The 26,816-nt window shown below is 36.2% G+C and overlaps 1 protein-coding gene across 1 annotated transcript in view; it reads left to right on the top strand.

Moving 5' to 3' along the window:
* Positions 1 to 26,816, top strand: part of SCN1A (sodium voltage-gated channel alpha subunit 1) — a 91,931-nt gene that overhangs the window by 5,980 nt on the left and 59,135 nt on the right. The window contains exon 2 of the mRNA XM_027911473.1: positions 23,855 to 24,170. Within this exon, the coding sequence (XP_027767274.1) occupies positions 23,907 to 24,170 (264 nt within the window). The 5' untranslated portion in view covers positions 23,855 to 23,906. The remainder of the gene's footprint in view (positions 1 to 23,854; positions 24,171 to 26,816) is intronic.

Below are 26,816 nucleotides of genomic sequence, written 5' to 3'. Positions count from 1 at the left end.
GGAAATTAGGTGTTATACTGAGAGATTCCGAGTGCTTCTTGTGAAGGGACAAGCATGTCAGGTCACCACTAGGAGGTAGAGAAATTCATATTCACATGGTTTGGATTCAAGGGAAATGTAAGCAGTCAAAATCTCTTGATGTAAAAATATTGGAACAAATCTTTATCAGAACAATACTGGAATTGACTCTAAGGCGTCAAGTTCATTAAAGCTGCCTGGGGTCACTGAATCAGAGGCTGATGTTACAAATATTTTATATCATGGATTGTAGCCTTCTTGCATGGAGGTATGAATTAGGTTTGTTTTCTTCTATCTTTACATGCAGAAATGGTATTAAACAATGAAATAAATGCATTACTTTTGGCCCGTCTTCTGTGCATCTCTTACCTTCCCAGTCACTGCCCCCTTCCTTCCTTTCCTACCATGCTGCACTCACCCCCCTCCAGCATGGTGGACACTGGGGTTTTCAGAAGTGTTTGCTCATGGCTATCCCGACTTTTTTTTTGTTGTTGTCTTTTTTTTTTTTTTTTTTTTTTTTGGCAATAAAGCAAAGTGAGAAATATATAATGCCATCAGATTTAGCTCAAACTGAGGCTGAGCCAATGCAGATGGAGTTCATTGTGTTAGCAGTTACTGTTACTTAGCAGGCTGAATTTTAAAAAGGAGCATCTTTTTGTCTAGGTTCCAGATTTGGCTGCGCAGCTGCCATCTGAATACAGGGAATGTATAGAGCTGACGTGGCAGTCGTGTACCAGGCGCCGTGATTAGCAGCGCAGTCTGTAATAGATGGACACGTCACGGGACTCAGGCGCAGCAACCCTTTTTCTTTTTTTGTGATTGAACCCATGACTGATGGTGTTGAATCTACCACCAGTACTCAGTGGGGAGGTGTAAAATGAGACAGAGGACAGGTAATATTTAGCTGAGGCATGCCAGGGGCTGACCTGGAAAGGTGTCTGGTGCTTTCGTAATGGCCGGCACCTACCCAAAGTATTTCCTTCGCACGTTTCAGAGACAAGTAATTACCAGAAAAGAAGTGAAAATTATTGAAATCTTTAGCTTATTTAACGCTGCATAAAGAAATCTACTTCTCAGAGCAACCTCTGCCCTTTGTTCCTTGCTGAAGGAAAACGGGGTTGCAGATTTTCAGACTCGTTTAAGTCAGAAAATCTCCTAAAAAGCGATCTTTAACAGCCTGTTCTTTGCTTTTGCCGATAGATGGGGCTGTCCTTTAAGGTGATGGCTTGCTATCTTCCACCCCCCCTCCTCCTTTTTTCCTTTCTTCACCCTCCTCTCTGTCTCTCTTCCCCCTCCTCCCCTCCCCCCCCCCCTTTTTTTTTTTCCCCTGCTATTTGCTGATTTGTATTAGGTGCCACAGAATGAGCCTTAGAACAGGAAGCCGAGAATGAAGCAGAGAGGATACTGCAGAGGTCTTTCCCCCGCCCCCCCCTTCTCGATGAGAATGCAGCAATTTATAAACACTTTGTAATCTTTTGCAACTGAGAATCTGAACAAGTTTATTAGCATTTCAAGCTTTTCATCATGACTATGTCTTGGTGTTTTTTAAATTTTCGTTTTCTTCATAATGCTTTTGAAATTCCCATTTTATCAGGTAAGCCAGCAGGATGTGAAATCCTAGACTTTTGTGCATTGATGTGAGCTGTTGGCATGGATCCCCCCACCCGACCCCCTACCTTTTGTTTCTTTTTAAAAAATAATTTCTGAATGCTTGCTTTATAGTTATTGTTAAGCATATAATTAAGGAGAAAATAAAATTTTGGTGGTTTTAAAAATTTTTTAAAAGCTGCAGTCGGTTCTTTTTGGCATCACAGCATTTTGTTACATTTGCAGGATTTCAGAGGCCTTGTATTTTTGGGTGTTTGCCAGTTTGTTGGGGGGTGATTTGTTTAAATTAAGTATTTTACCTGAACTGTTTAGAAGGTAAAAGAGGTCATGTTATTCTTTCACATGGAAAACATGTTAGGGACTAAAGCAAGCATCGCAGGAGTGTATAGTTATCCTTCCCATAGAGAAGCTCTGCTTTAAGGCTAAATGCTTCACAGGAATGTTTTACCAAAGGAAGAAAGGCATCCTTCTCCTTTATCTCTCTTGCCCTCTGCCCTTAGTCTTTCTGATCAGGTACACTGCTAGAAGCTCTTATTTTCATTTACATACTGACCAGAACTGGTTGTAATGCTGTAGATATAACTCGGTTCATAATCTGAACCGTCTTGCTTTTCCAAACAGCACAAGAAATTTGCCAGGTGGACACCAACCTATTTCAGCATCTTTTCTAAAATGGATTTCTCCTCTGCTGCTTGTCTGAGGTATGTGCTTAAAAGAATCCCACTGAAATGATTTACCTGGGATTGGGCTGTTTGTTCAAGACACCTGTCTTTCGTTTCCACTTTGAAAAAGGTGTTGTTACTCCTTTAGCAGTATTTGAAAATGGATTGGTGTTTTCTATCACTGTTGAAAACCTATTCAATTGTACTTTTATTGGCTGATGTTAGTGTTGCATGCTTGAAGTGCACCTACTTTTCTATTGCATTTTTCAGGCTTGACCGAGATGTTAATATAAAGTACAAAGGAAAAAAGGCTGTTCCAAAAATGACTCTGAGATCTAATGTGAAACTATAACAGGATGGATGATTGCTGTCAAGACTGACACCCTGATAGTTTATTCTGTTGAGCCTGGTTTGTGTGATCTTGAATATTTGCTCAAGTATTTAGACACAGGAAAGCAAGTGAGAGACAAGCAGCCTCAAACTCGTTGTCCTCAGTTTGCCAGAAAGTTTTCATTATTTTAAAGGAATTGGGAGGGGGGGGGGAGCGACACAGGGAATTAAGGGAATCAAGAGCTTGCATAAAGCAAAGTTTAATCAGTACAATTCTAGTGAGATTCTAGGAAAACAACAGCAATTTGCATATCATCTTGTACCAGAAATAATAGTCTGACTATGATGACTTACAGGAAAATGATATAGATAAATTTATATCATGAAATCAGGTATCCCATGAGGTGTTTGAAACAATACTTTATATTGGGGAAAGGATAATTATTATCAATCACTGAAATCTATGTTGAAATTGTCATATTAGAACCTGAACTTGCTTTGGAGTTTCAGAAACTGTGAATGTCAACAACTGAGATAGCTGGGAAGCTAAAATGAATTACATATTATTTCATTCTTAAAATGAAGGTGGCCTTGAGCTAGAAACCTTCAGGATGTCTATGAATATGACTCTTCAGTGTACTACTCCAATGCCAAACAGTTTAAAGGACATCTGGTTGTTGACATAAAGGATGGCATCACTGCTGCTATCCATATTACACCACATCCTTCCAACATGGGAATTCTACTTTCAGAGTTTTGTACATTATTGAGATGACCCAAAATATTTAAGGGACAAACCCACAAAGCTTGGCATTGAATTTTGTCCCTTAAATGATATTTTATAAATCCTTCTCTCTAATTTTTGGCTACCTGAAACTGAAGAACAAAGTGTTAATGTTCTCCTGCTTTTAGTTATGAGAAATATTGTGGTAGTTATAAGGAGAAGTAGGTACTTCTTTGCAATTTTTTTTTTTAAAAAGGACCAGAAAGCTTGATCTTATTTGTGTGTGTGTGCATTTAGAACTGTGACACTCTTCTGGATTAATGTATTTCCTTTTATCTTATTAATTTTCTGAACTCCAGTGCCACTCACCTGTGGAAAAACTTATTGTGTCTTTTGGGCTAAATATCATGAAGAGAATTGATGATTGTTTTCCAGCAATAGGAACATATTCTACCTTCTTTTTCTCCATTGATAACAGCTGATATATGTAGGAGGCAGTGGGATTCCACTAGAGTCCTGTATTTGACCTGCAGACTTTCTGTTGGTGCCAAAATGACTACAGTAGAAGACAAAACAAATTAAAAATTGAACAATATATATTCCCACTTGTAAACTGAGACAACCAATGTTATGGCGACAGTTCGACATACTAGAGAAGGAATACCATGAGGCTTTTTTTTAGCATAATATTTTAGAGCACTTAAGAGATCACATTGCTCCAAGAGAAAAAAAGTCATGAAGCTAAAATATTCTAAAATGTGAAAAAAAAGCAAGCTGAGTAAATTTTAACAGTTAAAACCTACAATCAGTGTTTCTGGCTGAATGTAATTTTGTAGGGAGATGGCAAACATCATGGAAGTTCTCCATATTTTTTTCCCAAAACTCAGTAGTTCTGGTACATGTTACTTCAGTTTTTCTAGTTGTAGGTTTGTGCTTTGTAGATTCTTATCCATAAAAAGATACAGAATTTGAACGGAAACATCTGAGAATTTGGTATGGCTGATTAGTTAAATGACAAATGTGGACTTAGAAATCATCTTCCTTTTCATACTGGGTTAGTCCAACTTCTGTAAAATGAACTGATTTCTTTTTATTCAATATTAGTAATATTCACTGAAGGAATCACTGTGATGTCTTACTGAATACATGGGTGTTCAGTGTTTTTAGGCTTGCTGTCTTTTATTGATTATTGTGTCATCATTTCTGTCTCTTCTATTTCCAGCAGTGTATGTGGTTCCAGATCCCTTTTCATGCTCTTCTAAAATGCTATTTAGCTCTGGCAAAAATAATTGATTTAAAAAAAAAATTAATTGTTAAAAATTAGATTGTTTAAAAAAACTTGTTAAAAAAATTCTGGGTAGCAACCTTCCCTGCCATATTAAATATCACTTGAAAATCCACAATTCTAATTCAGCCACCGTGCTGTTTATTGTAGCTGTTTATCAGCCTCAGAAACTCTCTCTCTTTTTCCTGTTTCTGCCAGGAAATTCTCCTTACATTGCATTTTCTGAACACAAGTTTTCATTGCTTTCTGTCTCAGCAGTATCCAGTGGTTCTCTAACCTTCCAGTGCTCTGTTTTAAAGTGTTTCCATCCTTCTTTTTATTAATTTCCTCTTTTTTCAAAAGTATCTGAGGAAAAAAAAAAAAAGGACATAACGCCTCTATTTTTGGTCTCAAACATCCAGCTCAGTTTGAGCTTTCAAACTCTATCCCATTTCATTCCCTCTGTTTTGGTAATTTATATCAGTACCTTGTAAACATGCAGACCAATCTTCTTCATCTTTCTCTTACTCCTTAAACAGATCCTCTAATTTGCTTCCGACACTGGCTTTTTTAAATTACTTCATAATACAGTTCAAAACACTGAAGATCATTCTCCTGGTAAAACAAAACAAAAACAAACTGGAACCAAAATCCTGTCAAGGTCAGAAAGAAAAATTTAGGAATAAATGTAGTGTGTGTGACTCAATCAAGCTTTATTTGACTGAAGCTTTATTTAAGTGAAGCTTTGTTTAACTGAAGCAATATGTCTGAAGAAAGCTATCAAATGCTTGGTTATTTAAGTGCATTTTAAGCCAGTAACAAGACTGTGTTCTAGATGTACATGCCTGCGATTCTTCCATCCTCTCAGCCCTCCCCATACTCCATTTTCTGCTTACTCTTTAATGGTGTTTCATTCAGAGCAAGATCTTTCATTTTCTTTAATTATTTAAAGTGCCTAACCTCTGTTTAAAATGATTGTTGAATTTGTTTGCTAAGAGGAAATCGTGATGGAGGTATTACTGAATGCAGATGATAGGTGCTCCTCTTAGGAATGTCTCAGCAGGGCTCTTTCAGTAGCTTTGCAGGATTCCTGGAGTAGGTGTACACCTGAAAACAGAAGTGAAGTGACTGGTGGCTCATTAGGAGCCGAAACTGAGGATGATTTCTACTCTAGATGTCCATCTGGGTTGGATAGGAAGTGAAGATGGAAGAAATGGGCTCACCCAGATGAGATATGGGGACAAATATTCGACTAGAGAGGATAGTGAAGAGCTGCAGTAGTGTCAGAGGAATCTGTAAGATTTGTCCTGAAGGTCTGAAGGAAGAGGTTAGATGAAACATCTGTTGGGAAATAGGTATGGTAATCCTGCCTTGGGCAGCGAGATGAACTACGTGGCCTCTGATCTCTTTTTTCCAACCCAATTTTTCTCTGAGTCTACATTCTCTGAGTCTGTCAGACTTAAAAAAAAAAAAAAAATGTATAAGAAATTATATAGGGTCCAAAATAGACCTAGTAATAGCTATCTTTCTTTGGATTGCCTAAAAGTATATAAACATCCCCTAAAAACATTTATTCTATGGTATATACACTCTGCAACACTTGAAATATATCTAGAAAGAACAGAAAATAGGTCCTGAGAAGTTACTTAATTTCTTAGTGTTTCTTTTAGGTTAAATAGACTTTACCTGTTAATAGTGAGTGTGTGAATAAAAGGGGAGGAAAAAGGATATTTGGCAAATCTGACCAAATTTGCTTATTGTCAGGAGAATACTATACATTTAATTAAAAAGATTTTTAAATTGATAGTTTTTCTTTATAGAAAACTAGGACACTTCAGAATCTGATTCAAGTGAGTGTACCAGAGCCATTTCAAATTTTTATTTTTAATATTTATATTCAGTATTTTTACAGCTGAGAAACAAAATCTAATACATTTGTTTTCTAAAATAAGACCCGAAATAATGCCTAATATACCACCTGAAATGTTCAGTGATGGATAAAGACAGAGAACTATTCAGAGCTCCATACTGGTTACCTTAACAATGCTTAATTGATAAAAAAAGTTATCCAACCAAATTTAATTTTTCTCCTTAAATATTAACTATGTAATCCAAGAATAATCTAGAAACCTTGCATCTGAGTTTTTTTGCCTTCAATTCAACTTATTTTCTCTTTACTCACACAGGGGGACATAAACCAGAAAGGATGACCCTTTATTATGTTTTCAGGACTTCATATTTTCTCAAAAAATTTATTGTAAAACAAGTACTGTTAATTAATACAACGTTTGACCTCAAACTAAAATTTTTACTCTAAGGAAAATAATATGTATATTACAATATAATTTTTTTCTTACTCATTTTGGCTCAATCTAAACCCAAGACTAACTGGCTTTGAGATACCCTGTGTCTGCAGAGGGCCTTGTCTTTACCACCGTGGTGGCTCTTTGCACTCTGTCAACAGGCTGTGCTTTCTGCTGTGAGCTAACTCTTGAGTCTTGTTCCCAAACTCCTTGGGAAACTACTAACTAAAATGAGTGAAAATTGCACCAAAAGACCAGCTCTTTTTAGTAAGAGAGGCGATTTCATCCCTGGATCCAGAAGTATTTCTTACCACTGGTTAATGTATTGGCCTCTAAGCCACAGAGCAAACAAAATAAATATTTTAATATAAATATATAGAATGAAAAATATTTATAGTTCCCTAGGAAGAAATAATAACACTTTATTGGTCAGATTTTTTTTTAGAATATGGTTTCAGAATTAGCTAAATAAATCCAGAAACTAGTGTAACAGGTTACTCAGCTACATACAAAAGACCCTGAGATTAGCTCAGTTGATTAGAGCAGTTGCTGTCACCAAGGTTATGGGTTCATATTACTGTATGGGCCATTCACTTAAGAGTTGGGCTCCATGATCCTTGTTGGTTTCTTAAAACTCAGAATATTCTGTGAAAATATCGTGATTTCTGAATTAAAAATTGCAAATGGAACAGGACAATACGGTTGAAAGTGGCCCTTAGGAACATTTTATACCTGGAAAAACATAAATTTGAAATCTATAGCTTCATTGTCTTCCATGAAAGCCAGTGTTATGGAGGGACACATCTTCAGATAGATTGTTTAACTTTAATGTTAACTATAAAGCATTAATTATAGTGTAGAGTATTGTTAATAAATACTTACAAGAAGGGCAAAACCAATTTAGAAAGTATCTTGCTAAATCAGATGCCAAACTGGATTTAATTCAAATAAAAAATTGTTTTATTTCTTTTTAATAATCCAGACTGCTTACATGAAAACCAGTGTACATAAATCATTAAAAATATATCACTATTCAATGGCAGATTAAAGTGATTTTGCTTTAACAAATGATGGGTAAGATATATATATATATATATATATATATATAGGGTCTGAGAAAATAAGGATATATAGAGAATATACTTAAATTCTGCTATAAAATAGTGTACTCTATAGCACTGTTTTCTGGGCACGTGGAGCTTTGTAAAACTATAATTATTGGCACACCTAGATGAAGAAGGCTTGCCAGATGTTATTTCAGGATGTTGCTGTCTGCTTTTTGATGGGCAAATATAAAATTGCCTGCAACATTTTATAGCAGCAGAATGTACACCCACCTGGGCTACTTATCAATGGGAAAATTTAGCAAAATTTCTTTATTCTAGTACAACAGCCAATCAATCTCCAGAGGTGCCTTCCCTCCTCAGGCAGTCTATGAATCTGTAGCACAAAACCACATCCTAGGAGTGCAGGTGAAGGGTGTCACCAGCTTGTTCATCTCTAATAAGGAACAACTAGGCACCAAAAAAAACAAAAATGAGAACATAAATTATAAAATATAAAAATATATATTAAATATATAAATTATAAAAGTATTTCTATTCATATAAATTAGAAAATGGACATGCTAATGTAGATGCAGTGTTGCATCACCAGGTATGAGGAGTGTACCTGGTCTGAAGTCAAAACATTGTCATATTTTATGAGTGGGACATATAGTAGACAGTTTTCAGCCTTACTGATGTGCAATGCAATTAGGGGGAAAAAATCTTAATTACTATGAGTACCTTTCAAATAGAATTCTAATTGAAGATCACTTCTGTTCAAAAAATATTTTAATTTTTTTAGTTTTTGCTTTGTAATTATTTTTTTGAAGCTGTTTTCTTGCAACACTAGGAGCAGTGGTGCTACCACTTTATTTCACACACAAACTTCAGCCCGACCTAGAAAGAGCCGTTGTCTGTTTTGCTTTGCTATCAACCACATCTGCTGAGGGTGTCACTACAATAAGTTTAAAATGAGCAGCAGCTTAGAAGGGCACGTACATTCTGTGTTGAGTTTTTTAAAAAAATGATAAATGTTACAGGTTATGCCTATCCTGGGGATTCTTACAGTTTATGGGAACTCCAGGGCTGCAGAATGGAAAAAGAAATTCTCGTATCTTTTAGACAGTGCATCTGGTAGTTTTGCTGTAGGTTGTGTGCTGTCCAGCTGCTGCACAGGCTGCCTGGGAGTCTGTCCCTGGTGGGCATTGACCTCAGACTTGCTCTCTGCTTTCCCCTCAAGACAGGTTTCTTTACATCTGTGAAGTCTAACTTCAGACTATTCCTGAACCAGCAGTAAATAATATTTAATGTCTGCACTGGGAGAAACAAAAATCCTTACTGACCAAGAGTAGAGAATGATAAATTATGAGACATGCTAACAAGAGAAAGCAAAGGAGCTGATACAGTCCCCCCTCTCTTATGTCTGCATGCCTGCTTCCTAGATGGCATCTAACACTGAATTTTGGGGGAGGGGGGAGTGGAACACCTGGGGAAATAGGAATTAATGAATTTTTTAAAATGCAGGGGAGCAGTAAACATTAAATTTTATTTTTAAAAGCTGTTACTTTGTTTCAAAACAAATCTGCTTTCAGGATATTAAGTTCCATTTAAATCTCTAATAGCATTAATGGTGGGTTTTTTCCCTTTTTCTTTGACCTCCTTGCACATAATATTTCTCTGTGTGTCTCAGCAGTGGCATTTATTTCTCAAGGTTATATGCTTTGTAGAATTCTGGAATATGGGAAATTGGTTGGTTTTAGCAGTAGTTTTTTTCCTCTTGTGATTAAAGTAAGATTGACTATGATATAAGGCTAAAATTTCATACAAAAGGTATAAGCTTTTGTATATAAGTCTATATTTTGGTGATTAGGCAAAAAATACGTCTCCAAGCAGAGTGACAAGAATTTCATATTGATTTTTGTGTGAATTCTTGATTACTTAGCACTTTGGAAAAGGATGGCTTATGCCTTTAGCTGTCTGTTCAGATAAGTTTCAGATAGGAAATATAAGCCATTTGCTCTCTTTCATGTGAGAAAAGATGGTGAAGATGCCTAAATAATGGCTGAGGGTAGTGAAACTGTGATTAGCAGTATACTGAAGACCACAAAGTAAGCAGTTTTTCCCTCTTTTTAGAGGTCTGCAGGTCTGCGTTTCTGTGCGATGTTTCCAATTCAAGTGGCTTTGCTGAAATAGTAATTGTTAACAGGTTTGGTGGTTTAAAACAGGACAGGTTTCAGGGTTTTTTTAAGCATTCATATGTCATCCCAGTTAAAATACCACATTGTAGTGTTGTGGGTCATATTTTTACTTCTGGAAGTTTCAGGAACTTTATTAAAAACCACTCCGGCTCAAGTTCTGAATGCATTCATACATACTACTCCTCTGAAGTACACACTCTTGAATTTTAACACCTCTTAAAATCCCAATTCTTACTTGCAAATTACTCTGTTTCAATTTGTGCCTACATTACAGATTGCCTTGGTATGGCATATGGATATTTTCGTATGCCTGTAGTAGGCAGGCATTCAGATATGGAATCGAGGACTCCAATCTGTATGTGCTGTTCAAACACAGAGAGAAAGGGAATCCCTGCTCCAACCAGGATGCAATCTAGCATAAGGAAAAATGCTTAGATGTCACAGAGGGAAAGAAGACCTTTAAGGTGATGGAGTAGTTTTGGTAGCTGAGCAGCCCAGCCACTGAAGAGTTTTAGAAGGTGTCTCGAAAAAGAAAAGGTTAAAAGAAGAATAATGAGGAATCTTTGCAGCTATTAATATCTCCTAAATGGAACTGGAAGTCTTCTTCAAAAGCACAGAGTTGATGTAAATTGAAAATTTAAACAACAGTTAATATCTAAAAAGTGAAATTCAAGATAATGAAGAAAGGCTGCAAAGACCCTCAGAGAGGAAACCAGTCATCTGTTTTCTGAGAACGTATACAGCAGGAAAACACAGCTCAAGCAACTACTTAGAAATTCATTCTGAATAAGGGCAGGTTTTCTTAGATAAGGAGAAAGAAACTTGGTTCTTTGTAAACGTGATGGAAAAGAGACCTTAGATATACGGGGTTGTTAGAAGTACAGTAAGATTTAAACATAGTTTGCCTCCAAAACTTGGACAAGGACATGTGACATATATAAGAGTCAGATTCATTATGACTGCCAGTAGCACAGGCACCACAAACCTCAGCAGCCCTAAGGCTTGGTTGTCTTACATGTGCTGAGCTGCTGCGTTAAGCACTCACAGTCTGGAATGAATGACTCCATCTAGAAATTGAAGACATTTACACCAGCAATGGCAGCAGAAGGAAGTCTGAAATAATTAAAACCTGGGTCAGTTGAACTACATATAGGATAAATAGGATTTTTCTGAAGGGAACTTGGAGACTAAAATAGCTATAACTGTCCATTCTGCCTGCTTTCAGCAGGGCCCACGTGGTTTGGGCAGCTCTGACACTATTCTGAAAAGATAAACTTCACAAGTATGTAAAGCCATTTACCTGCAATGTGAACACGTCTTGGCTGTCTTGTGTTCAAGGCACAAAACCAAAAGTAACTCAAGAGAGACTTTCCTAGAAAAGCTCAGATATCTGCACACTTGGAGATTTGAAAGCAATCTGTCTCCCAAGTCCAGAAGGACTACCTGTAAAAGGCAGTATCACCAGAAACACACCAGCAATATGGGCAGGTTCATGTTGCCTTAGAAGCCTCAGAATAAGAGTTTTGGCTGCATACTGTCAAACAGAGTACAGATGTAGCCTGAGAAAAATAGATAGTAAAACAAAACACTAAAATTTCATGTTGCTGCTGATAAATCTATGTGCTCTTGTTTCAAAACAAATGTCTTAAGGTTTGATACTGTAAAATATATCACACTTTTTCACTGAGATCCTCTCTTCTTAAGGGACATAGTCACTAAGGGGACAGGCTGCGTAAGGTGCCTAATCACAGTCTTATGCTTTGGCCTTTGGCCATCTGTTATTCATCAGGTCATTATGCTCTTACTTAAAAAATGCCTCTTGCTCTGCACTCTCACCTGGCTTTAACTCTTTTACAGCGGTAACAATTTTGATCTTGACCTTATTTGATTTTGGAATATTTTAGATACATTCACCTCTTCCTGCTTATTGGCTTGCTACAAACATCTGTGATCAATGTGCAGTTCACCCAAGAATTCCCTCATCACTGAGCCAACAGAAAGCCCAACTTCACAACCGCACACCTGAAAACCCTGGCTTGATCCAGTCCCGCCCAAAACACTCCCAAAGCACTCAGCTTCCAGGAAGACCTGCCAGGATGCCTGGGAAGGCTCAAACAGACATGGAGGGAGGGAGCACACTCGCATCTCACTCCCTAAGACCCACTTACTTAAGGACAATCCTCCATGGGCTTGCCAGAATCATGAAAAGATTTCGTGGAGGAGGGCAAAAATTTTCATACCTTTTTTTTTTTAAGGACTTTCCTCCGGCTAAATCCCTGCCTCCCTATCCTCAACCTTTCCCACTTTGAGAATTGCTATTTTATAGCAGTTGATTCCAATGACATTATATGTTGTATGACATTACATGTTGTAGTATAAAAAGCATTTTATCATCCCACAATTTAAAGTATGGGAAGTAATTTGCACTATAAGTGATAAAAAAAGACCTCCATCATAATGAATTTATAAACACAAAAAATTAATTATTGAATGGTGGATGACATATGTATATTTACATGATTGCAATGGTACTTTTATTAATTTATCCTTAAAAATATATCTCACTCATATTTCTTTTTTAAGCATTAATCGTACAGCATTGAAATATAAAAATATGTTCAGAAAAAGAAACTGTATCTTTTTAGCACATATGAAAGTCAGCTCATAAAATTTTAGTATGTAAAAGAAAACTAGAGGTAAGTATTCTTCTGGGTTAATGTGCCTCTATTTTAAGTTAAAACAAAAGGATTTTTAGTTGAAATTACATTTTTACCCAGCACAAATCCGAATTCTTCAAGATATAACTCAAATATATCAATTAGGTAACAAAACTTACCTGCATGTCAATGGCATGTTCTGAGAACAACTTTAATAGGATCAAGACTTCATCTGTTAGATTACAAACATAAATCTTGATGCAGTTTTAAATCTTAAAAAAATCTAAAAATTTTAAGAGTGATAATTATGAAAAACTACATAAACAGGTGTAACAAACCAATTCCTATGCAGAATTGCTAAGCCCTGAAAATTATTCTGTATTTATACTTTTCATAAGCTTTTTCCTCAAAAACAAATTATATCTATTTGATGTCATTTCCACTTATGATATTAAGTCTCCAGTTTGTCCTTGACTCACAATGAATGGGACACGAACATTTTTAAGCTTCTTAACTGTGCATGTTTCCCTCAGACTTAAATGTCCTTTGATTCCTTAGAGCCATGACCCTACAAATTGCATTGATCTTTTCTCTGACAGTGTTCACTGTTGACATACTTACTTTTTATAAGTGGATACTCCCATCTTTATGTGGTGCTCTTACTTCCATTGTTGTACCCCTACTCAAATGCATTGAAAAATGGTTTTAAAAAATGGACTTTACTACTTTGGCTTCTCACTGTAAGCTTGTTTATACAAATGCATCTAGGTTTTATATATAAATCCTGCAGAAATATTATTCAGCTCTCAGAGTCTGGTAGGAAATGGTGCCCTGTCTTCAGATGCATCGATCAGACAAGAAGCGTGACGTGACATAAGGAATGCCTCTCCTCATTTTTCTCAGCTGGGTGTATTGTAAATCAATATCTGACTCTGGGAGGTTGAGTGGCTGAGGTTTTCTCTCATCTAGCAGGCTAGAAATAGCTTTCACACTGGTCTGCTAGGAGTGGAGTAAAGAGTTATGGACCAAAAATGACTAATCTTATAATGTAAGATACTGCCCTGAGCACCTGATGCCAAAATACCAGAAGGCATTAAAACTTGCTATTATAAACTGAAAATTACTGTTTAGAAAAAGCATTCCAAAACACCTTAGACTCTAATACATTAAAAATGACAATTTAGAACAGCAATAAGTAGTTTCAATCACAAATGCAAGAGTAGTTTCAGTCAATGAAAAGACAAAAGTATGGGTTTGAGCCATACTTTAATCAGCAATCACAAATCCTATAAAATGGGCAAACTCTTATTTTTTTATCAGAAAAGCTGAGGTTGAAAGAGAGGTAATTTTCTGCTAGTCAGATCTGTCATTGTTTGCTGTGGTCTTCGCTGTACTATGTTGATTCTCCTATGTGAGTTTTCATCTTAGAGGAGGAGCCACATGAACAGAGTCACATGATGCAGACCTTGTAATCTATGAGTTTCAATTTAAGATAGAATGCAAGGTAGAAAAACTTCAAAATTATTAAATATTATTAAATATTTTATTACTTCATTAGTCTTATTAATATCAGGGTTTTACAGTTGATGTGTGTGAGTGATATCTATAAGAACTACAGATCTCAAACCGCTTTCCATTTTTTTATATTTCTGTACCGAGATCTGAGAATAATTTCTTTGCAAAATCATTGCTAAATGTGCATTGCAATTCTGTGTTTAACTACATAGCTCAGTACTATATTCGATAAAATAAATGTTGCTTGCTTTTTAGCAGATTATCTGATCTTCAGGGCAGTACCAGGAACTGGCTCAGAATTTTAATAGCTGAATGTTTTTCTGCAAAATTTCTTATCATTTATGCTATTTTTAAACTATATATCAATATTTCAGAAATTTCTGATTAATGGTTTTCCGATTTTAAATATCATATAGTAGCTTGTGATAATGTCCTAGTTTTACATTTTTTCTGTTTTCTCAGTATACTTCATAGCATTAACTTCATTAATTTTCAAATGTTCTGGGCTGCTAAACATTTAAAATCCCTGCACATAACATATTCTTATTTATTTTAGAGAAGCACATTTCTCTAATTTTTCTTTACTGGTCATAGGATTAAAAAAATCTCCCAAAGTCCCAATATCACCAGATTTCATAGTCTGTAATTTTATTGCTCTTGGCTTTTGACTGGATTATTTATTATATCTTTACATTCCCATCAAAAATCAACTTAACATCCTAAACATTTATTTTAAGGTTAGAATATAAAATATTAAATGACCAGAAACTCACCAGTACCTCAAAAGCGAAAAAAAGGTGAAACCTTTGCTTTTAAATGAAAGTCAGAGTGGCTAACAGTCTTCTCCGTGGCTTTCAAAACACTGCTTCTGCAGAAATACTAATTCCTAGGCTCTGCCTTTCTTTGAAAATCCAGAACTTTTTCCAATAAGGCATTGCTCGAAGAGTGGGGCAGAGGCAGCAGGTCCTGTTGCTGCAGCTTGTAGTTAACCATTTAATAGCAAGAACCATTTAGGAATGGTTTCTAGGAATTTCCAAGGTTGTTTTCCCCTTTATGCAACTGAAAATGCTAAGAGCCATGTAGGAGCTTTTTAGATCTAAAACCAAGCCAAATATCTAATATATAGTAATAGTAGTAATTATAGTAAATGAACTATGCAACTGTACTACATCTGGGGCACAGGGTGTCAGGCCTTGATCACTATCAAGTCTCAGTATCATGTCATGTATAGACATGCCTGGACATAAAACTGAGGCATGGTGGCCTCGTGAGTGTCCACTGAACAAGAACTTGGGAAAATTACATTGGACTATCGTTGTTAATTCAAAATTTTGTTGAAAATCACTTCAAACCTAATCAAGAAGGGGAGAGTTGCTTACATGTTTATTTTTGACCAGGTCTGCATTTTGGAAGTTTCTTTACAGCAGTGATGTGACTTTTTTGAATTTTATTTTGGGAGATATATGTATATATAAAATAAGGTTTTAAAGTTAAATAAATGGGTATCTGCAAGAAGAGATACAAGTTATGCTACTGTAAAGAGAAATTGTTTATCTCTTGGTAATAAGCCATTTCTCACATACTGTTAGGAAATTATTAAGTTCAAAGCAGCTTACTAAGAAATAGCAGAATCCTCTTACTGTTGGTAAAAACGGTTGCTCATTTGTGTGTTGAGAATCACAAAACCGCTGAGGGGCCTGTGGAGAGAGCTGCAGATGAGTTCTCATCCTTAGGATCAGGAGTGGCCAGTGAACAACGATACATTGCCTTGCCCCCACATAAAGAGCAATACAAATGCCGTGTTACATGAAATGAGCATATACCGTACAAATTACTCTGCAAAATGCTTGATTCCCACATAGCCCATGTATTTGTTACATGTTGTAAAACCTAAGGTAGGCTGAGGGCTACAGAAGGGGCTGATGACCAAAGTCCTGCAGTGGCAGTGGTGCTTCCCAGGCTGCAGAGCTGATTTGTGGTTTGAGCATCTCCCATTCCTTGAGCACTTACTCCTTTCAAAGACAGTCTGTGAGAGGATCCCTCAGTTGGGTGCTGCACTGCAGTGACAGCATATGACACCCTGCTTCTAAAACAGAGGAGCGAGGCTGTTACTGCCTCCTCTCTGCACCATGCACAGGCATGTGCTGAGGCATTCCTTGAGTGTAAAGTGACTTAAAAGCAAGGGGATAAAGTTTCAGAAGTTCTACCTTTCATATGTGTCTGAATTTCCTGTGCAGTATAAAAAAGTTTTCACAAGTTTCTACAGTTTGGGGAGAGGTTACCACTTCATAGCAGCCCTATCACTGTGAGTGAGAACAAGAAATTCTTTTAGTTTACTTAATTACAGTTGATTTTTTTCCCCGTTATCTTGTGTGTTAAGTATGTTCCTGATTTGGGTGAATCTCAAGAGTGAAATCAGTGCTTGCTGTTCTGTTTGCAAAAAACCCCCAAAGAAACAAGCATAACTAAAACTGTTCAAAAGTAAATACTTTTGTCATTGTGTCTTTTAGGCTTCTGGCCTTTCCACTGACCACATGAGATAGCAAGTACCTGAATGCTATTAATGGGGTTTGGCAGCCCACAAAACAAAGAATTTGAGTATGGCGACGTCTTTGGGTTTGTTAGCTCTGCAAATTTGGCAACATCACAGGGTACAGAGCAATCTGCTTTACATCAGCTTTTCTTTTTCTTTCCCAAGTGTGGTAATAGGCCAAGACCAGAACTTAAATCTTGTCGTAAATTCAATTTTACCTTAATGTAAAAGGAATCAGTAGCATTATGTAATGTACACTGCATAGCCTACGCGGCCTTGTTTATTTTTTTGACTGAAGAGAGGTGCTATTATGCTTGCTAAGGTAAATGGAAACAGATGTTTTGGAAACAGATATTTAAGAAAATTAATCTTGAGTTAGTAATGTAGATTGCCAGTAGAAGGGGTCAGTGCTCTAATCAAATGAAAGAAAGTAGAAAGCTTGCTGCTCTGTACTGCAGTAATTTGCTGCACAAGATACACTGCAGGAACAGACTAAGCATGGAATTCATTCAGCTTGGTAGCAGTCCAGTAGTTCTAAGCTAATAAAACTATTTGCTCGGATGGAGTAGTAATGCAGCTGCATTGGGACTTGTCCCATTAAAATATTTTTTTCTTTCTATGGAACTGTGTAAATAATTTGGGATTTTTCCGTTTTCTAAAATAGAAATGACTTGCTTGCAGTTAATAGAATTAAATTAGCAAAGCGGTAAGCAGAAGAAAGCTTTTTTTTTTTTAATCTGAAGCAAAGCCTATTGCCTATATTTTGATTTAGAGAGACATTAGTTAAATTTAAAAATGTAATGAGAATAACAATTTCAACAATGCATACATATATGTAACTAATAGAGATGGATAATATACTGTGTCTGCATCATGTGGCTTTCTGATTTCCTCTAAACAAGACACAAAGACAGGACTGAGAATCTAGGTGTTAAATCTAGGGGAAAAAAGGTTGCAGCGGACAACAGTTCCTTATACAGATAGCTCACAGGGAGCATTCTGTTTTTACCAGCATGTGGGTTTTGCTTGGCTAGTTATCTCGTTTGGGGAAGGCTGGCTTATTTTATTGTTCTATTTTTCAAAACTGAGGCTTGTATTTGCTTCCTAAATTAAAGAAATTAATTGTGAGTGAAAACTAGAACTAAACCCTCTTTTCCCCATAGGTAGTGCTAATTTTTTTCTTGTCAGCTATGAATATATCTCTAGTGGTTTTCAACTGCCTTTTCTCAAGTGAATTTACTAGATATAATATAGAAATAGCCTTCCCAAATGAAAGCTTACCATTAAGATGCCAAGTTCATGTTTTCTTACAGGCTTTCTTTCTATCCCATTAATCTTGATTTCATTCCTGCATAGTGATGGCAGAGAACTGCAAAGAGAGATCAGATGGTCTGTTGCCCGTGGCCATGTACGAGTTTTGCTGACTGATGGAAAATGTGGCTTTGAAATCCCTGGAGCTGATGAGGGAGTTTAGCAGAAATACTCATGTAATGAAATGTAAGCTAAGCAATTGTAGCACAGTGTGGATATCATAGACATGAGCTGTATTTCCTATTCCTGTCTGTTCTGTTTTCTGGCTGTTGGGCAGCCTAAGCTGAGCACTAAACTGCCTTCCTAAATCACATAACTACCCCCTGGCTCTTTGCAGCTCTGTGGCAAACTAAATAGTCATCCTCTCCCTCATCACTCCCCTTCTGTGACTCTTTCATTGAGCCAATAACCTTGTTGTGTGTCAGGTTAGGTCATGGAAATACCCAGCTGCAAAGCATAGATTTTCACTTGAGCTAGTACTTACTATTTGATTACTTCCAATATTTCAGATTATTTATTTATAGCTCAACATATATCTATGCACCCTATGCTGATGTCTGCAGTATTATTGTACCTACCCGTTCTTTAAAATTAATATGCATTAAATGAATACAGTTAGCCAAGTTCAAGTAATCTATCGCAAGCAAGTCCTTGTGCCCAGATCTGCATTATCCATGCTGAGAGGGAATATCAAGAAGATGATAAAAAAAGATATTTTAGAATACTATTGACATTCTGGTAATAATGCATTTTTCCCTTAAGAAGTGGTCCATGAGAATTACATTTAATTCTATATATGAGCTATAGAGAGTCATAAAAAGTTTTATAGTCCCAGTATTCTAAACTGATTTCTGCCCTTCTGTCAAATGTATTCCTTTGGATATCCTACCTACCTTTGCTGCCTGCAGTAACCATAAATAGAGACAAACAGTCCAGACAGGCCTGGGATTTCTGCTTAGCTAAAGCCACACGTATAAAACTGCAGTGGTTTCCCATACTCTTCTCTCACGTATCCACACTTTGAGGAATTTTATATTTATTTATTTTTATTTTTTATATTTATTTTTATTTTATATATTATGTTTACATATATTTATATTTATTTATAATTTTATTCATATTTATTCAGTATGTCTTGTCTTCAGTATTCTGCATTGAAGACAAGAATCATAATAACTAGGTGATAAACCAAAAGTAATGAGAAACTGTGCTGATAAACAATTTGAAATGTTATACCACAGAGATCTGGACTCTGTGAGTTTACATGTAGATTCACTAGTTTATCTTCATTTTATAGCAGCTAAATTTTAATTCATGGGCGTTGTACCAGGAGATCAAACATTGAAGCATGTTGTAGTTTTAGATTTAAACATATGGATAATATAAAGAAATTCACTTGCCAAAGTGCAGGTATTTGCAGTCCTGTAGCTCTACATGTATGTTAAGGTTCCCCTGACCAAACTCTCCAGAAATTCACGTCACTATTTGTTATGAATGCATGAAGAACATGAAAATCAACAGTAAACTGGATGCTTACCAGGTCAGGAAATTATCTTGTTGTTCAAACTTGTCTCTTTTTCAGAGAGTTATATATCATTTAGTTGACTTCTTCAAGGGGTAGTGTGTAACTGATATGGAAGCATTGTTTGACAGGGCACCATCTCTCTTTTATCTATTTGCTAATATGTTCCTCTGCTTTTCCAATAAAAATTATTTAGGTGAAATCTGAAGACTATAAAAATTTGCAGATGCCCTGTGGACATTTGATAGTTCAAGATACTTTTGAAATATGTGTAGATCTGAAATTACCCAAGGTGTACAGTAGTTCACATCCATCAGGGAAGTGCTGAACCAACCGCATGTGTATCGTCCAGATGGTCTGTGTGTGCACAGCTAATCTGGTGTAGTTCTGGCTATTTCAGACTTAATATGCATGGGCAGATCAACTGTGCTTTGTGCAATTACACAGATGCAGCTGAGCAACTTGTGGCTTATTCTGCTTGTGGTCTACAGATGGTCCTATCCATGCACACTGAGTGTACTGAGTGTGCTCTGCAGTTACCTGGCTTACAGCAATGGATACCACAAAGTATATATATGAATATACTGTGCTTGGGAGATATCAGAAGAAAAACAATGATTCTATTCTCAGACATTCTGAGTACTTTATTTGCCAAAATTTGAAATGTTTTGCCTACTGATAAACTACTCATAAGGAAGTTGCTTAGACTTGGAAATGTACAAGGAAAAAAATCTCATTCCCTCAAGGAGAGTAGGAAAGAACTTAATAAGAAATCTGTATTTTGTGTATTCTTATATTCTTTCCTTTGTAGAATTACTAGAGTAAATTAAAAAAAAAAAAAAGTCCATTTGGATCATGTAAGCAATCTGTAGTTATTCAACTAATATTTAATAAATCACTTGGTAGAAATCAGAAGGATATAATTTGATTATGTTGTCTGATATCAATTTTTATCCATCCCCGTAACAGATAAGTGAGAATAAATTCATTGACTGTAGTAAAGGAAATACAAACCTATTAGTTAACCACTGTGATATGACAGATTAAAGTGCTTTGGGAGGACTGTAGTGAAATCTGTATGTATTTAGTATTGACTTTTAAATTTATAGAAGATTTCTATTTGCAATTCTAAATACTTAAAAACATGGAAATGCATGAAGAAATGGAAAATGTATCTGGAATATCATCCTCTAATCTGCTAAGTAGAGGATAAAAAGTAGGTAATCTTCATAAGGCCTCCTGAAACATTTGTTAAGTACAGCCTACTTAGATTTAGTTACATCTAAAGGTGTAGCTAGCTAGCTCCATGTGCATTTGACAGACCTGTGAACATTCTAGGATTAGTTATAGAAAAACAATATAGAGTTCCTTTCTATAGAAAAAAATAGGGGTATTATTAGAAAAGCCCACAGCATTTGCCGTTTTTAAACTCAGTGTGTAAACACAGGAGCTGAATCAAATGTTTTTGCAACATAACTAATGGCTATGAAGGAGTTTGTTTCTATGCACCTGCAGGCAATTCCTGTGGGCTTACCTCCTTGTCCTGCATCCCAGGTGGGAACACTCACTGAACTAAAAGGTGATCCTGACACAGCACCCTATGGTTTCAGAGCTCTTCTCTGCTGACTGCTCACATTTCCTTCCTCTTCAACACATGAGATTGCCCTTGCTACTGTCAAGCACCTCCCTCCCACTGTGCCAGGACTCGTTTGGCTTGCCGTACTCTCACTGGCCACTGTGGTAGGGAACACTAAGTGCTGTTTACAGTGGTGTTTTTGCACAGTGAATGAAATTTTCAAAGGAAGAATGACAAAGAAAGCCACCCTTCTGGGTCTCACTAGGAGGAGGAAGAGAGGGAAAGGCAGACCTGTAGACTGTGTAGACTCATTTGCTGTTGCCCGTGGGGATTGCAGAAGAGGAGAAGAGGAAAGGAGAAGAGGAAGAGAAGAGGAGATGAGAGAGAAGAGAAGGTCTCAGTCCCTTTCTTTGCCCAACAAGCTAAGTAAAAAGGAGAGCCTGACTGTCTCTTGTCTCTTAAGTCTCTGAAACCCATAGAGCAAGTAGTATCCACCTACAACTGTGTCTTCTGTAATATCTGAATAACAGCTTAGCATGAGATCCATTTTCTGAATTGTGGTGCCACTTGTGGAGATCAATTTGGGATTTGAAAATTCAGTGATGTGGCAGGTAGTTTTTCTCCTTCTTTCCCAGTATCCACAAGGTGTGATTGAACAGTGAGAAACCATGTCCGAGTGTGAGTTTATTAGTTCAGTAGTTAAATGACTGAAGTTTCAATTCCCAGAAGTAACCAAAACCAGGACATAGGGAGCTGAGGACTGTCTGGAGGATGCTGTCTATGTAGAGGAAGGCAAGATTTTAAATCCTTTTTGGTTGAGTTATATTTTCGTGTATCGTTCCCCCCCGCCAATGGAAACAGAACAGGATAATTCCTTTTCCCTTAGAAAGAAGAGAAAGCTGTGCAGAACTGGGGTTGGCATGTGTCTGTACTCTGCAAGAATGAATGCTTTGTGTTTCGATAAGGGATTAACTCCCTTTTATTTTTTTTTACAGTGAGAAATTTGTCACCTTGATTCTTTAGAAGTAATTCCTCTGTTTGGGGGTGATGTTGATAAACATCTGTGGGAAATATGGGGTGGCTTAACTTTCTTGAGAAATCAAGAAAATTGAGTTTGTAGAGCCCATAAGCACTTTGACCTGTCTTTCTTACGTTATCCACTGTATTCCGTTACTCAGAACGTATATGTGATTAAGATGTTTGTGCTCACCCTGGCATAAGGATTTAGAGAATTTGGCATTTACTACTTAAGATAATTGGATGGCCTTCTCTTTAATTTCCCAGCTATATTTTTATTTTTTATGCCTTTGTTTGTCATCTAATTTCTTATTCTCCTTTTTGACTTTTCCTAAGTTTAACCCTATCTGTATTTGCTTTTCTTCTGGCTCCTTAACCAGTTCTTCCACCTATATTTTATTTTTCTTTTTTTAATCTCTGCGTTTTTATACTGCTAATCTTCCAGTCTTCCTATTTTTTTCTTTTTGCATTTTTTCATTTCCTCCCCTAAGTCTTTCTATATTCATTTACAGTCTACTCTTGAGGCATTTATTTTCCACAATTTCTGGGGTTGTTTATCACCTTTTAATTTGTTTTAATGTATTTTTCCTTAACCAGCTCTTATATTCTTACTTCTTTCTCATTCCATATATCTAGCTTATTTCAATGGCTACTGACTTGCATTGATTCTTGAGTCTCCTGACAGGCTGACTGATCATTTCATAAAGATCGCTGCAGTGGGTGGAGACTGCATATTTCTCTTAACGTTCAGGCATATATACACCATTGTGAGCCCACATATACATTTCCTCTATATGTCTGGTGTCATCAGAAATCTATTCAGCAGCATGAAAGATGCCAGATCAGTAGTCTTAACAGGATTTCTTTTTTTTTTTCCCCAACAGGTTTATTTTCTCTTTTGTAATATAGAAATAAATATGTATATTAAAATGCTTCCAGAATTTTCCAGTTACAGCTATTGAATAAAGACCTAGGTACATAGTAACAGCTAATCTGAAATAAAACTAGGCAACTGCTCTTTTTCTTATCTAGAATAAGTACTCATACAAAAACTTACTTGGAACCACTACTTCAATATTTCATAATACACAGACTTGGTTTTCATTTGTTTAATAGAAATTCTGATTCTACAGTGCTTGTTTTCTGATACTGTTGCTGAACTCACTGAAAATTTCTGGGTTACCTCTGAGGAACTGTGCTATTTATAGCTACCAATGTAATCCTGCTTGGTTCCAGAGGAGTATAAGGTGACTGTAATATAACTAGAGTTACGAGGAAATAATGTATTTAATTATTCTTAAATATCATGTTTTTGCTTATTTGGACTAAAAGGCGATTACAATCCTGGAGTTGAGAAATTTTACAGTTTCAATAACTAGCATAAGAACCACACAAGTGCTTTTTACAAATCACCAACTAAGCTTCTTACTTTATCTTTCTTTACATAATTTCAATATTGTGTATTTTAACATTTCAACGTAGCATAAACAAAAGCATTTAAAAATAAATATCTTTCTTACTTGTTGATTTCAACATGTTTGTTTGAATTTTATTTTCTGCTTTCTTTTAGTATTTTCCTATGCAGAAGAATAAATGGTAATTAAAATGTGCAGGATGAAAAGATGGAGCAGTCAGTGCTTGTACCACCAGGACCAGACAGCTTCCAATACTTCACTAGAGAGTCTCTTGCAGCTATTGAACAACGCATTGCTGCAGAGAAAGCTAAGAATCCTAAACAAGATCGTAAAGACGATGACGAAAATGGGCCAAAACCAAACAGTGATTTGGAGGCAGGAAAAACCCTCCCGTTTATATACGGCGACATACCTCCAGGAATGGTGTCTGAGCCCTTGGAAGACATGGACCCATATTATATCAACAAAAAAGTGAGTCTAATATCAGTCCTGTTCATATGCCAGTGTTTGGAGTGCTTTATCATGTTCATTTAATTTTCATGGAGCGGATTGTGTAGTTACTGCAGTATGTTGATTTGCAGCCAGAATCCATCCACCTTAATGGTTACTAACTTTTCACCCTTTTCATTTACATCAAAATTTATTCCTTTGATACAACTGAATTTATATAAAAGGAACATTTATATCAAAGCTGAAACATCGTATGTGGTCTTTCATTATAAGCAATATATAATACCCATACCAACACATGTATACAGAATATGTATATATTTTGAAAACTAAAAAAGTTTTGGAACTGAGTACAGCAAGATTCTGTAAGGTTCTTCGGGTTTAAAACTGACAGCATGAACCAATACATAGAACATTTTGTTCACAGAAATCTGCTTGGACAGCATATTCTTAAAGAAATTTATGGAGTCAATAGAGAAACATATGGATAAACAGAAAATACAGTAAAAGGAGTGTAAAACTTATTTGTTTCTAGTGGACCTGGCCTTGGACATCCTTTCAGGATGATTTTGTTGCACATCCCATATGCAGCAGAAAAAGTTCCTGTTTTATAGCGATAGCTAGATTTGGTGATACTTGATTTATTGAATTCTGTGACTATAAAAACTCTATCAATATCAAGAGTTATTTTGACTTTAACAAACTACTGTGTTCTAGGTGTCTCAGCTTGCTAAATTTCATGAGCCCTTTTTTGACAAGAGAGAAAATACTATATGAAAGAACATTTTTATCTGTATTATTTGATGCCTCTGAAAGAGCCTTTATCTGCCATTCACAGCATATGAAGATTTCTCTTTAAATCACAGTTCTACTTTTGCAAAGATAAAAGATGTGTTTCTATAAAAGCAGGCTTTGTAGAGTTCTGTACTAATTGTGTCTGTTTATGATACAATATCCGATATAATTTTATCCCTACCTGCCCACAGCTCAGCCTGGACCTTTATAGCCAAATCAGTCTGTCTTGTGTCTCTTACAGTGAAAACAGATACACAATAGGTATGACCTATGATAGATATGCTTCTAGAGCCCTTAGGAATGGAAGACCGTTTCAAGCCCTTCAGAAATGGAGCTGAAAACCTACCATATCAGCCAGGTCTGATGATAGATTTGCAAGAAATGGTGACAAACCGGCTGAACATATTGAATCAAGTTTCTGTACTGTTTAAATGGAAGAATCTTTTTATTTGCACACTAAATAACTTTTATGGGCCAGTCACGTACCCTCTGAGATTCTCTTCTTTCTGCTGAAGTCCACACATGTTCTCTATGCAAATGCTTTAATCTTCTAGAAGACAGAAATAGAAACAGCCCTGTCAGTCTAAGACAAGACCAAAATTTCTCACATTCTGCAATTCTCTCTGTTACTTCTTCCTTTGGTAAGAAGAAAATGGACTTTCCTAACAGAAATTCAACAGTCTGTTTCAATTTTACATCACTAATTTAACTTTAAAATATCAGATTTCTAGATTTTCTTATCTAGCTGTATGTGAATTGTGGAAATACTTTCGTCTTATTTCACTTGTATTTTGGAAGTATTGGCAGCAGTTGATGCTCCTGCAAGCCTCAGAAGGAGAAATACTTTGAGAAAAGCCTGAAGTAGAAGTAACATCTCCAGGAAGTTGCATAGGACTCTTAATGCTCTTTAACATTTAACACATCAGCTTCTTCTTTACCTCTCTCTGAATTCCATTTTGTAAAGCCAAGTCCATCAGCACCTAATCTTCTGATGTAACAGTCTGATAACCATTGCACAATCATGAGAGATTTTATGTTTCTGCCTGGAGAAGCATCTGTCTGAAATATCATGGATCTAATGAAAAACGCCAGAACGAAGGAAAGTATTTATTTGCAGGAAAGAGTTGGAACAAGTGTGTGGATTAGCAGATGTCACCATTACTTCAAACCTCTCTTGAGATCTCTGCATAAACCAAAGCTGTTTTTGTCGACAGAAACTGTATCAGTTTAACTTCCAAACTTTCAAATAGGGAGTAGAAATGGTTGGCCACAGCACTGATCAAATGATGCTAATGAACATCATCATGGTTTTTATTTGGGAAACATGTATAGAATTTTTAGGAATATGTTTTTAATTACAAATTAGAGTCAGGAATTAAATCACCCACCATTTGTCTCATATGCAAGTATTGCATCCCACTTCCTGGTGTTTTGAGGTTTTTTTTTTCTGTTTTGGTCAAGGAAAGACTGGTCAGGCTCACTGTATTTTTACATGCACTTAATGTTGAAAGATCATCTAGAGTGTTCTACATTTTATCTTTGGGACTCCTTTTTCTAAGCAAAAGATTTGTGCATGCCATGATTTGATACAGTTGAATACAAATTAGGACAGGAATAAATAAATGTGTTGAACTGATTTGAGAGCCCTAATTTATGCCTAAAGTAGCCCTGAGATGAAAAGTTAAAATGTGAAGACCTGTTAAGAGAAAAAAAAAAGCAAATAGGTATACTAGATTTATGTTTTTGTAACTGTGTTTCTATGCAAAACCTACCACCAAAGAGGACATATTCATGCTCAATATTAATCTGAAGTTGAAGGAAAAAGGAAAAAATTAACAACCACTGTTTGACAACAGAATAGCCCGTTAAAGC

This window comes from Empidonax traillii, unplaced genomic scaffold, assembly GCF_003031625.1.
Source record: "Empidonax traillii isolate 1590-97213 ecotype Southwest subspecies unplaced genomic scaffold, ASM303162v1 scaffold33:size3420811, whole genome shotgun sequence".
NCBI classification, from domain to species: Eukaryota; Metazoa; Chordata; class Aves; order Passeriformes; family Tyrannidae; genus Empidonax; species Empidonax traillii.
The sequence above is the reverse complement of the archived record's forward strand: the minus strand, read 5'-3'. Positions and strand labels throughout refer to the sequence as shown.